The 13,072-nt window shown below is 38.3% G+C and overlaps 1 protein-coding gene across 14 annotated transcripts in view; it reads left to right on the plus strand.

The window, feature by feature from the left end:
- The window catches only part of LOC107715609 (myocyte-specific enhancer factor 2A-like), a 105,964-nt gene extending 93,414 nt beyond the window's left edge, over nt 1-12,550 (plus strand). For 6 of the 14 annotated variants that reach the window (XM_016521752.1, XM_016521751.1, XM_016521759.1 and 3 more), the window contains 5 exons: nt 4,252-4,439; nt 7,062-7,091; nt 8,999-9,125; nt 9,356-9,479; nt 10,506-12,550. In XM_016521752.1, the coding sequence (XP_016377238.1) occupies nt 4,252-4,439; nt 7,062-7,091; nt 8,999-9,125; nt 9,356-9,479; nt 10,506-10,851 (815 nt within the window). In that variant the 3' untranslated portion in view covers nt 10,852-12,550. The remainder of the gene's footprint in view (nt 1-4,251; nt 4,440-7,061; nt 7,092-8,998; nt 9,126-9,355; nt 9,480-10,505) is intronic. The other 8 variants (XM_016521755.1, XM_016521762.1, XM_016521761.1 and 5 more) reach the window with 4 other exon arrangements.
- The last annotated feature ends 522 nt before the right edge of the window (nt 12,551-13,072 follow it).

Genomic DNA, 13,072 nt, shown 5'->3' on the forward strand with positions numbered 1-13,072 from the left:
TATATATATATATATAATTGTTTTTATTATTATTGATATAATTTTTCTTATTATCATTTAAACTATTTTTAATTCATCTAAAAAATATGTGTAGTTTAATCAGATCGGAAAATGTCATAACAGTACATAGTAAGCCTGCATATGGCAACTCAGTTCTCTCTAAATTTAGTTAAATTTTTTGTCTGTTGTCCCAGCATACTTTAACATCTGTGCTGGTTCCTTAAGCACAGGTTCTGGAGTTCTGTGTGATGTTTATTTGTGTGTGTGTAAATGCAGAATGGAGACAGCCCAGCACAAAACCACTTATGGCTGAAGAGCCCACAACTCCAGAAGGTGAACTAGTCCTTGATGCTTTGTGCTCAATCTCCTTTGATCCAAGAGATCTTTCGATCATCTCCATCTTAACAGCACCACTTCTAAGTTCTGTGTAAGGGTTTGTGCTTCAGAATTGGATAACCACGAGTACGTAACATGTTCAGACCTTGTGTTTTCTCATAATGCTGGAGTGTTAAGTATTAAAGAGCTAAATTGCCTTATATTCAGTATGTTCAAGCAGCAAAGTTGCTGGTTTGGCAGCCTAATTTAATTAAAAGTGAAACGATGTGAAGTCTTGTAAAGTTAGATGTGCTTTCGTCATGGGATCACAGAGGTGTGGCTGATACACTAGAAGAGCAGATCCCACACATTCAATTAGTGCATTGCAATAAATTTGGCACTACGACTTGATGTGTTATAGACACCTTATTCAAGCTGACAAGAGCAAGCTCTCAGCTTTGCAGATTACGCCAAAGTTCACAATGCGTGATCGTGCACAAAGAGGAAGTGATGCAAACATAATGGTTCCAGAAATACATCATTTGTGTTCTGATGAGCACCAATTAGCAATCTGATGAGCCGATCTTTGAGGCCATCTCGAATTCAGTTTTGAGTAGCGTGCACAGATGTGCTTTTTGGCCATTCAAGACCTTCTCTGTTAAAAACGAGGGTGTGTTTGGAGTTGTATCTCCGTTATACAATGTGCCTAGATGCTGCACAGCGTCCTTCATTACTATACTAAAGAATTATAAGCTGTTGAGGAGCAATTTAAAGCCCTTTTTTGTGTCAAAAGAATGTTTCTCTAAAGACCGTTTTTATGCCAGTTACTTAACCATGTCTTGAGGTCCACGTCATCCTGATCCTGGTCTTTTTTTTTTTTTTTTATTCCTCATGGAGGTATTACAAATTATATTTATTTTTTTGTACAAAAGGGCTCTCCAAGTAAAATATGAATTGGATTTTTTTTTATTTTTGGCATCAACAGTTGGAACTCTTTTCCCAGCTCACATTGTTCCTATGCATGATTTCCGGAGCCAAAACAATATGGCTGTACCCGTTAAAGAGGTACTGTTCAGCCTCATTAATTAAGACTATAATTAGAATTTGGACTCCGTTCCTCTTAATCTATTAGGGAGGCGAAGCTTTGATTCTGAAATCCATTAGTCTTTTCTCATTCATGCATACTTTGCCCCTTTGAAGACACTACGTTGCTCAAGGTAATGATGACTTATAAATGGTTAGGACTTATCTGGTGCTTTATATCAAAACAGCCTTGCTTTGAAAAGAAACAAATGATTTGTTTTGTAAAAGCGGCTCATTATGTAACTATGCTCTCATAGGATCATGCATTACTCAGAGCTGAGTGAGAGAATTATTTTTTGAGGGTAAGCAGCATTGTTTAAGACAGAGACGTAATAAGGCTTTACTCTTCTGTATTTGGTGTTCATTTAGGAATTGTGACACTGGGTTCACTCTGTTCGGTATGAGAGGATTCAATGTGCGACTTACATAGAGCGAAGGGGTGGGGACGCTGGTTACAGCTCAGAATCAGAGCAGCTTATGTCTCAGTAGGGCCTCAGTTACACATTCCGCCTTTTTGAGAACAGGCGCCTTTTTCAGAAATCAGGAGCATTTCAACGTAATGATATCATCCTCCCTTTTTTGATCATTATCAGAGTAATGCACTGCCGCTGTGCTTTTTTACAGTAATTACAAGATATTTTCCTCCCTCTCACTACAGGTTCACACACTCCAGTGCTCATATTCATCTTATATTTCCTGTCAACTGAATAAACATTTACAGTACCAGCCAAAAATTAAGACACCTACTTGTTCTGCGTTTAGTCATCAAAGTATTAGATATCAATAGGCATCAAAGTATATATATTTATATATATGCGTTTCTTTTTATATACAGCATGTATGAGTTCTAAGATTATATAATATAGATAATATAGTTGTAAATGTGTTATATATTACAAATGTAAATATAATTGGAATTTATAAGTTACAATTATTTGATTTTTTTGAATTTGCATATTACATAATGAAAATCTAATTATGCAGTTCAATTATTTATCACGGTAAATATATCTGTAAGTGCATTGAACATATATGTTTCTATTCTGCCTTATGCATGCATTATATATTTCTACTTCTACTTATGTTGAATTATTCCTCATTTTCTGTGTCACTTTAAATAAAAGCATCTGCAAAATGAATAGGCTAAATGTTAATATTCTACTTGCCAAGTTTTGTGAAAGGTATTTATTATTCTCAGACAGCTGATGAAACATCTGATGTAGTCCTCAAGTTATTAATTACAGCTTTTGTTTGTTGATCCAAGTTAGATGGGTGATATTCATTGAGTTTAAGACACTAGAGAACACACACAACTGCATGAAGATTTAGCTTCAACTGAGATTCACTTGCAATCTGGTATTGAGGTAAGTTGCCTCGGTGACCTGGTGAGTAGTGAACTTGCACGGGACATGTTATGGGTCCGGGTCTCGCTTGGGTCATTTCCTGAACCCACTTCTCTTGATTGTTTCCTGTCTGTTTTTGAGTATTTCTCTCTCTAGATATAGTCCAGAAATAAAAAGCGTATATTAAAAATTGAGCTGTGAGAATTACGTGTACGTGTCGCTCTCAGCAGAGGCGTGTTTTAACGGAGACACAGTAAGTGCATGTCTCTGCTCTCTGTCTCTATGATGATGGCCTTCTCTCTCGCTGTCCCACAGCAAGCCCCCACAGGAAATGAGCATTGGGTGGGGGGCAGAAAAAGCCCCATGACTAACATTTAATCAAGCTGCTGTTATTGAAAAAAACACACGGAAATGACATTGCACTTTGCTGTATGCACAGTTCCAAGCAAATGGAAATGAAATGGACCTTTTCTGAAAACCAAAAGGCATCACACTTGTTTGCCTGATGGCTGTTGTTGAGTTGCTCAGCATTTTTCATACTGACGAGAGAAAACAGAGAAACAGAGACCTTAGGGGTGATTGTGCTTTTGGGTTTGAACGTCAGCCAATTGTAATTCCTGTGTTTGTCTTTGGAGGTTACACATTGTGTGGGTAAATGACCCATGATTGTTAGAGAATATTTCAGATGGTTGTGTGAAGGAACTTGCTAACAATGTGGGCCAGCAGATGGTAGAAAGACATCTTTGTAAAGCTCTGACGTTCACATGAAACCAGAAACCCGCAATATATATAGTATACTGGTGTGAGGTCAGTCAGGTGCGGACTTGATGGATTAGCCTGTTCGTTCTCGTGTGATGACATCATTCACGCACAAACTTTTCAGTATTTGTTGTTGATGTTCTGCAGACCGATGTTGGGTTCCTCTCATTGTGCTTTTTTGGGTTATTACGGCATGTGCTAACATTTAAACGTATCACGTTTGCACTAGATTAGATAGCAGGAGAAAGTTCCCAATAAAAGTAGCTGTAGTTCGAAGTCGGAATGGCAAAGTACAGCAGATGTAAACATACCATTGACACCCCACCAAAGTTTTTAGATTTCTTCTCTAAAATGGTACTTTAATTGCCTTTGATAGCAGTGAATGGCTGCACTCAGTTGTAATGACTTTAGCCATTCCTTCTTAAAGAGCTCAAGTCACACTACATTTGTTAAACTGAATTGCTTTCCTCATCCTGGGACACACAAAGACAACTTTGACGCCATTGTACACCAACAGAACCAAAGGCTCATCAATTTCAAAATTTATGTTTTATTTTCGTAAATGTGCGGGATAATTACCAGAGTCTTATTAGAACTTTCCCAGAGGGTCGGGAACACTTAACGTTGCGTGCTATGAGATGCTACGACTGCAGCTGGGAAATGGCATGTCGTCCGATCGACTGATGGCTGTTGGGGATTGGTCGATTAGAGCACAATCCCATGATGCTTTCCGCCCGTATGTGTGTCTCAGCAGGAAACGGCTTCGTTAACCCAAGGGGCTCGCCGGGGCTTCTGGGTACACCCAGCGGGAACGGGCTTGGTAAAGTCATGCCTGCGAAGTCACCGCCGCCACCGGGGGGCAACATGGGCATGGGTAGCCGCAAGCCAGACTTGAGAGTCGTCATCCCCCCATCCAGCAAGGGCATGATGCCACCCCTGGTGAGTATGGAAGAATTGATTCTTCATGCATGCATCCATGAGATTGTTGCTTCAAAAAGATGCTTGAAAAAGATGTTGATCAGCACACGCACACACACACACACACACACACACACACACACACGCACACATGGGTTGAGCGAAATTATGGTCTTTACATCAGATCAGTGAAATTACACTAAAATAGTCTCAGTGAAACAACAATCAAAGCAGTCAGAAATCCAGGTACCCTCACTCCTTCTATTATTCATTTAGAAATTAGAGGGCCTCTCAAATGATTATAATTAAGGTGCAGAGAGCTCTGACCACATTCAGCACCTGAGGCTACACCTGGCTGTCAGCCTCATTAATCACTCAAATATAAAATGGGAAGCAGAAAAAAAGATTATTATTATTATTATGTTTAAATATGGTCAATAATTGGTTCGTTTCAACTGTAGAAGCCGCTCAGGTTTCTTCCGCAGCACTGCACGTGTACAGAATCTTGTTTGGTAAATAGCATTGAGGTTACGCAGGGCTCTCTTAGCTCAGCATAAATATACATATGCATGTGAGTGTATGGAATAGCACGCCAGCATCTGGAAGCGGTACAGTTTTTTACCCGCCATGAATCAAAAATCCCACATGCCAAGATCGTGGCATCTGAAGTCATCAGTAGTAAGAAGCCCAGAGGATTATTCATTTGTGTATATTTGCGTATATGGTGAGTGTCCTTTTGTGTGTGTGTGTGTGTGTGTGTGAGAATGAACTGACTCAGACAGACTAAGGCAGGGCCTGTGAGTGTGCCTGCAGACAGGCTGTCATTAGAACATAATGGTATTAAATTAATCACATCACAGTGTGACAGAGTGGGGATGAAGGCTTAATCAGAAGCCCAGAGTGTGAGCCAGATAATATCTTGTCGCCCTTGTCGTGTCTCCCCACTGTTATTGATTGAGTGCTGGTATTAAGACAGCACTGGCCCAGCACTACTGAGAAGAAAGCTCAACGTCCTCGATACAGTACAACTCCACACTGTCAGCTGGCTTCGAACAAAGAGATATATGCACATTATAAGAGACGAAAATTAACACCTTAAAATTCTCATTTGGGCCAAAAGTATTGCATAGAACTTTCAAGTACTGAATGAGAATATACAGTACATAGAGACAAACTGTGGATTACAGTGTTGACTAGCACATTGCACTTAAAAAGTAAGAGATATGATCTTGTTGGCAGTTTATTGTTTGTTTTTCCTCTATTGTCTGTTATCACCAATCTATTCTATTTTTAATGGTTATTACTTCATGGATTTAATTTCTTTTCACACTTTATTGAATGTATTTGTTAAGTTTTATGTTTTGTTTAATTTAATATGCGTAATTGCAAAGGGTTTTATTTTGCAAAATGAAAATAAATAAATAAATAAATAAAACACTAGAATATACATAGAGAAAGAGAACAGGGGAAAAAAAGTCTAGTTTTGCAATTTGGAGTGACATTACTATTGCCTGGAAAAATAGTAGTATTTGTTCAAATATATACAGTACTGTGCAAAAGTCTGTATTTTCACCAACAAAAAATGGTTTTAAGTCAGTTATTTCTATGGTTTGCTGTAGTGTGTCAGTAGGAAATATCAGGTTACATTTCCAAACATTCATTTTGCTATTAATTGTAATTATGCAGTGAGATTTTTGTTTGCACAAGGAGTCTGACAACAGCCAGTGCTCCACACAGAGATCTGATCTCATCATCATCCAGTCTGTCTGGAATGACATGAAGAAACAGAACAAACTGAGACAGACTAAATCCAGAAGAACTGTGGCAACGTCTCCAAGATGCTTCAAGAAAATACTAGTGGCCTAAGACTTTTGCACAGTACTGTATATGAAAAATTCTATATTTAAAAAATAATAAAATATATAATAATAAAAATAATCAAAAAATCTAGATACATATTATTTAAAATGTATTATTAAATTACAAATACATATTTTTACACAAGTTAAAATTCATATATATGTTCATTTATTCTTATATTCTCATGAGTTATCAGCTACATTTTCTACCTCTCATTTAGCCTAGTGTTTATTGTTCCCCTCTTGTAAATAATCAATTAAGGCAAGTGGAGGGCTCTGCCAATGGATGCAAAATGATTGATGGAGCTATTGGACACACAAGCTCATGTATAGATGGGTGTCTGAGGTGAAAGGTTAAGAACATCCTAGCTGTGAGGTCAAGCCCCTCAGTGATTTTATTTTCCTTCTAAGGACTTAAAAGAAAACCACTATTATTTCCTCTTACTCCATTATTACTCTCCTTTTGTTCAGCATTTTGCACTGGAAGTCGTCTTACATTTACCTAATTGCTGTGTCGGACAAACCACATGGCCATGAGGAATGAAAACATTGTGTATTTAGCGCCAACAAATTTGACTTTTCATTTGGATTTGACTCTGAATTTGAATTTCCAGTTTTATTGCAAGTAACCTGAGGCAGCGTTCGGTTCACGCTTCAGTCTCTGAATTTGAATAAGTTAGTTTAAAGGCACGTCCTGGTGAGAATGATGGGTTGACCCTGCTGAACTTTAGGTGTGCCACCTGGCTCTATACTGACAGCATCATCTGCTTTTTTCTGTTGGAAGCAGTCGGAGGAGGAAGAGATGGAGCTGGTGGTGAGTTTCACCGAATGCCTTGGGAAGGCTGATAAGCTTTTTAAAATCACACTTCTTTAACGAGCATAGCCACACTTAGCTTAGAGAAATGACTCCACTGCTTGCGATGAAAATCGACTAAACCCAACATGAACTGGATGAACTTACGAGTGTTGTGCGGATGTCTGGTCTGCGTTGTGTGTGACTCACACTGCATGTTCTGAGCCTTTTTAAGGAAGTTTAAAAGACCCACAGTGTGTCCAGAAATGTATGTGTATGTGTTTGGGCTAAAGGAAGAGTGTTGTGGGTGTATTCGAAGAAAGGAGAATGATGAATCCATAAAATCCCCAAAGATGCAATCATTAGTAATTATTTAATGTTCGCCTAAGATCTCACCAATAAACCTGGTATTAGTTTTAATATTGAAGCAACATAAAAGTGTGGATCAATCAAAGCAGAATGTTAAGAAACACAATCCACATAAAACATGTTATTGCAGTCAACATATTTGAGCATTACCCAAATTCTTATTCTCATGTGTTTCTTGTTTTTTGGCCTGGGCTGTGATTGCTTTACTTATGATGATGTCGGTAAAATGGAGTTGAGTCCAAAATGATGTCATCAGTTGAGGAGAATGCCAAATGCTGTCAGAGAATATTTTCACTAGCAAGAGGAAACTAATGTGAATGCATTTTACAATACTGAAACAAATCCAGGCTTAAATTAGTACTAATACAACTGTTCTGTAGAATCTGCATTACACTATTATTTATTTCTTAAAATAAAGTAAAACCTCTCTAATAATATTTTAAATAATTGAAATATTTTTTGAGACTGTACATAATGTTCCTCTCAAACTCAATGTAGATTGAATATTCATCTACCCCAGCTAATGTAAAACTGAGCAAAATTGCACTGAATTGAATATACATCTCCAAGTTATTATATATTTTTTTCTCTGAGTGTGTGTGTGTGTGTGCACTGCATGTACACACATTTGGCTTGGGGTGACTGTAATTTCACTGCATGCTGGATGCTTCTTGGATAATACATTTTCGGATCCAGTAAATAAACTTAGATATCTTTAATATCAGTAATATTAATATCAGTTGTTTCTCCTAAACAGCAGTGACATTAAATAGAGAGTTATTTAAAATGTTTTTAAGTCTACTGCCTCTGATTTTTCTCCTGAGAAAAAGACTAATTTATCTCACATCTCCCCAGAGTTTCAGAAGAGACCACAACTCTGTCTCAAACTGTGCTCAGATTTAAATATGAACTCAAATATTTCTCAGCAAATTCTAACACGTTCCTCATAATTGTATAGCTCTTACTCAGTGTCAATAATTGTTTATTTTTATTTCTCTTAAGGTATTTTTGTAGAAACATCTTCGACAAACTTTTTTGTCTTTATTTTTTTAGATTTTAGATCTAGATTTTAAACTGACATGTCCAATAAGTCCCACAGCTTTGAATAAATAAGCTCTGAGCAATTTTTCCCATGGAAACGAAAGAGAGTTTTGTTTTCTTGTGTATGAATGTGTTTGTGGATTTCCCTATATCCATGTGCTTAAGTCAGGTTAATGCATATGCCTTACCAGAAATTAGCAGCGATCTTGTAGACAGTTGTGCCACATTTATTTATAGTCATTCTGTAGTGTCTTATATTTTATATTATATTTTCTTACATTGTCCAGGGGCTTCTGAATTAAAGCTGTTTAACTGACAGCAACCTGCAAAACAATTTGATTTCTAACTAGAATGAATCTGCAGCGCCTCTTATTGGTGCAAAATGGTATTTCCATGTAATTTCCACCAAAATCACACTATTCTGATGACAGTGCTTTACATGGTTGGTTAGTGTGTGCATGTATGTCTATGATGGGATTTGTATCTCATTAAGTTTGTGTATTTGGCCCTTTGTACAGAACACCCAAAGGATAAGCAGTTCCCAGTCGACCCAGCCTCTGGCCACACCGGTGGTCTCTGTCACCACCCCGAGTCTGCCACCACAAGGCCTGGTCTACTCAGGCATGCCCACTGCCTACAACTCTGGTGAATATAAAAAGTCATTCTTTGCTTTGTAATGTATGCATTCATTCATGGTTTGATTTAATTTCATTCTTCTCTGAGTGGCTCAATAAACAAGAGTAAGACCCTACAATTAATGACATGATCCAGCTCCGAGCTCAGTGCATAACAAAAATATTCGAAACGCTTGACTGTGTGAGTGCAGAGGTGTTTGAGTGACTCATAAACTCTGTTGTTGTGTTGTTTTGCTCTAGAATACTCCCTGAGCAGTGCTGAGCTCTCCTCTCTGCAAGGCTTTGGCTCTCCAGGGCTCTCTATAGGCTCAATGTCGGCATGGCAACAGCATCAACTGGGCCAGGCAGCTCTCAGCTCGCTGGTGTGAGTAATATAGATGTGTGCAGTCACACACAAAGCACACACACGCAGGTTTGCAGAACACTAACTAATGTGCCCAGGCATGAGGTCAAATGCATTCTTAGTTGCCATATGTTTTCATTAGATTTTTTTCCCTCTAGAAAGTGTAATGGAAGGATGGATTAATGTCCACGCCATATTACACTCTAAAAATAAAATAATGTTTTGATTAATACTGAAGTGTTTTTGATGTCGTAATATTAGAGACAAACCAGTGGCATGAGGTTAGGGTGGGACTATCTGTTTTGCCACTTATTAATAGCTTAAGTCACTGTGCTTCTCAAGTAAATGTATCTTGTTTTAAAGCTATTCAGTGAGAAAATATTTTTTTTGCAGCATGGAAGCCCAAAAATTAGAAATTTCACCTTTTTTATGAAACGTATTTTAGAATTTTTAATTTAGATTTAGATTTTTAATGATTTACAAAATATAATGAATATTTATACAGATTTAAATACAAAAAAATTGATTGAGAAGAACATAAAAATGTAATGAATTTAATTAATCTTATCTGTCCTAAAAAGTTTGTTTTTCTTAATGCATATGATTTAAATTAATTTTTTATATAGATAGATAGAAAGTGGTATAGAAAGATATGCATTTATATAACTATCTGTCTGTGTAGTTTCTCTGTAATAGCAGAGTGAGTGACTCACAGACTAAAAAAACTAAAATGATATGTTTCCAGAGCCTGTGAATGAAAGCTTTTATTTAAACGCAGTGGTTGTGCCATCAAAACATTAGTGAACAGTTTTCGTCACATTCTGCCAGGCATGCTTTAATTAGATACCACCCTCTAAAATGATTCAGGTGCTGTTATTGCTGTAAGCACCATTGAGTAAACAGATGGAGGGTGGGATATTATTACTGGGCTATCTAGGTCTCTGTGTTAGCATCACATGGTAGCTGCTGAGTTTAGGAATTTCTGCAGTCCACAGACATAGTTTTATGCACTAATTTTTCATTTTGTAATTTCCTCTCTTTGTTCAGAGGTGGCTGTCACTTACCTCAGGGCTCAAATCTCTCCATCAACACCAGCCATAATATCAACATTAAATCCGAGCCCATCTCTCCTCCACGCGAGCGCATCACCCCATCCGGCTTCCCACCCCAGCAGCAGCAGCAGCAGCAGCCTCTCTCCGGCCGTCACGACATGGGCCGCTCGCCCGCCGACAGCCTCAGCTCCTCCTGCTCCTCCTATGACGGAAGCGACCGAGAGGATCACCGGCCCGATTTCCACTCCCCACTCGGCCTGGGTCGACCCCCAGCCGCCGGGGCCGGAGAGAGGGAGAGCCCCACGGTCAAGCGCATGCGCATGGACACCTGGGTGACATAAAGCTGTCCCAAACCTGACAGCCAGTCAGTCACACGCAGGGCTGGGCAGGGGGAAAGGGAGAGAGGAGTGACAGCAGGGAGGGTCATTATTGTTATTATTCTATTGTTATAATTTAACGTCATTTCACTTTTTTTGTAAGTAGGTAGACGGGGAAAGAAATCGAAAATGTCCTGACATATCGAAATTAAGCAGATGAGTGGAGAGAGAGAGAGAGAGAATCTCAAGTCAAGCAGTCAGAATGAACGGTGTACTCAAACAAACAGGTGTTATCAGGTACTTGATGCAAATTGCATTGCGCGAGAGTCCAATGTATGAAGAAAACATTTTCGATTATTGTCGTCACTGGTGCAGTTTGACACTCGTAGCTGTTTTCGCTGTTGATTTTGCAAACAATCAAAGAAAGTTTAGGGGCGGCTTTCTGTCCGAATGCTTCTGCCTGCTGGGCTCATGTATTAAACAATCTGTATCTGCACTCGTCCTTATATGAAGTATGTCACTTATTAATTTAATTAAAGGTATTTGATGATAGATTTGGATCAGTTTTACGGGGGAAGGCTTGTATCTAAAATGAGATCACATTTCACCTCAGTTAAGACATTAAGTGAAAGAAATGAAAATGTCTCTAAATTAATATCAATATGAATTTTCAATCCCTTTTAACAGCGTTTTTAACAAATGGGAAAAGAACAGGTAGCCCAGTCGATTTAAAGACGATAGCAAGTCATTGTACATTCATGCAGCTCCAACAACTCAATGGTAACGCAAGCCAAAGCCTCTATGTAATTTTCTCGTACTGTAGGTTGGGAATTTTCAGCATTTCTCTCTCGATGTTTGTTTCATATTAGTTCTGTCATAGTGTGCGTTGTAACAAACATTGGAAAACGATTAACATGCAAAGCAGATCTTGAAACGATATCTAAAGCCATGAACACTTGCTGTTCTGTTTGTAAATTAAAGATTTGAGCCAAACCTTTTTCTTTTGTTATGTACATAGCAACTTTAATATATATCACTTTTGGTGTAAGTACGTATGTATTGTACCTTCACCAGATTCAAGAAAAAAGTATATTTTTGTGGATTACTGCCAAGTTTACAAGGCGAGATCCTTATTAAGTAGAGTATTCACTGGTTAATATTTACTATTTTGTTAACTATACTGTACTTTCTTCAAGTCTGACTATTATTGGTAATATTCAAAGTGTTTTTTTTTCCCCCAAGAAGGTCGTTTTTGGGTCGTTTACCCTTTAATGGTGGTTAATGTCTGTCCATAAGAAATTGTAACAACAGAGCTGTATGATTCAAGCTCAGCTGTCTTTATTTTGTTTTGTAAAGCGATACTCGTCATGCTAAGAACAAAAAAATATGGATGCATTTCTTACAACTGTTTTGTGAGGGATTAGCCTGCAGCTGCTGAATACACTGCCTACTTTAACCCATCACGGCTTAGATGCACTATTCATTGATATCCAGTAGAAGACACATTTCTCTTTACAGACATTCCCCCAGTTTGTATAAAAAGCTCATTTCTTTCCAACCCTAAATTCATTTCAACCAAATCCTTCATATATTGTAAATACCATAACTTTAAGGTAACCCTAATACATACATGCATACTATGTAACAGAATACCTTTCCAGTTTTTTTGTGAATCGGCTCATCTACAGATTTCCTAATGTAAAGTAGACACCTTAAGGAGGCACCAATCGCAATGTTCTGTATTGCTGGACAAGAGGGGGTGCTGTAGCTCTCTCCGCCGTCGCATTTTGCTCTTTGTGTGCATATCTCTTCATGTGTGGCTGTTTGTTTGCGTGGCACAAACGTCTGGTAGCAGTGGCCTCCGGCTTGCATCACACCTCACTGCCCTTCAGGTGGCAAAGCATCAGGGGATTCAGCAGCTAAAGATGGAAATACTAGACAATGCAAACTGACTTGGACATGATCTCTCTACTGGATTGCACAAAAAGTTTGTATGTTCAAGTTTGCTATTGGACGCTTTCCTCTTTAGATTTGTTATGTATTCGGTCAGTGTGCACATACCTCCCTGCCCTCTTGAGCACCACAGCAACTGGCAATAAGCTGATATTAATCTATGCAGTCCCCAACCCACACATAGCCAGGAACACAAAGCATTCACATTAAAACTAGAATTTTTAAAGGGATAGTTCACCCAAATATGAGAATTCTGTCATTTACACACTTTCAAGTTCTAAACCTGTATTAA

Source organism: Sinocyclocheilus rhinocerous, unplaced genomic scaffold (genome assembly GCF_001515625.1).
Source record: "Sinocyclocheilus rhinocerous isolate Xijiao unplaced genomic scaffold, SAMN03320098_v1.1 scaffold1110, whole genome shotgun sequence".
Lineage (NCBI taxonomy): Eukaryota > Metazoa > Chordata > Actinopteri > Cypriniformes > Cyprinidae > Sinocyclocheilus > Sinocyclocheilus rhinocerous.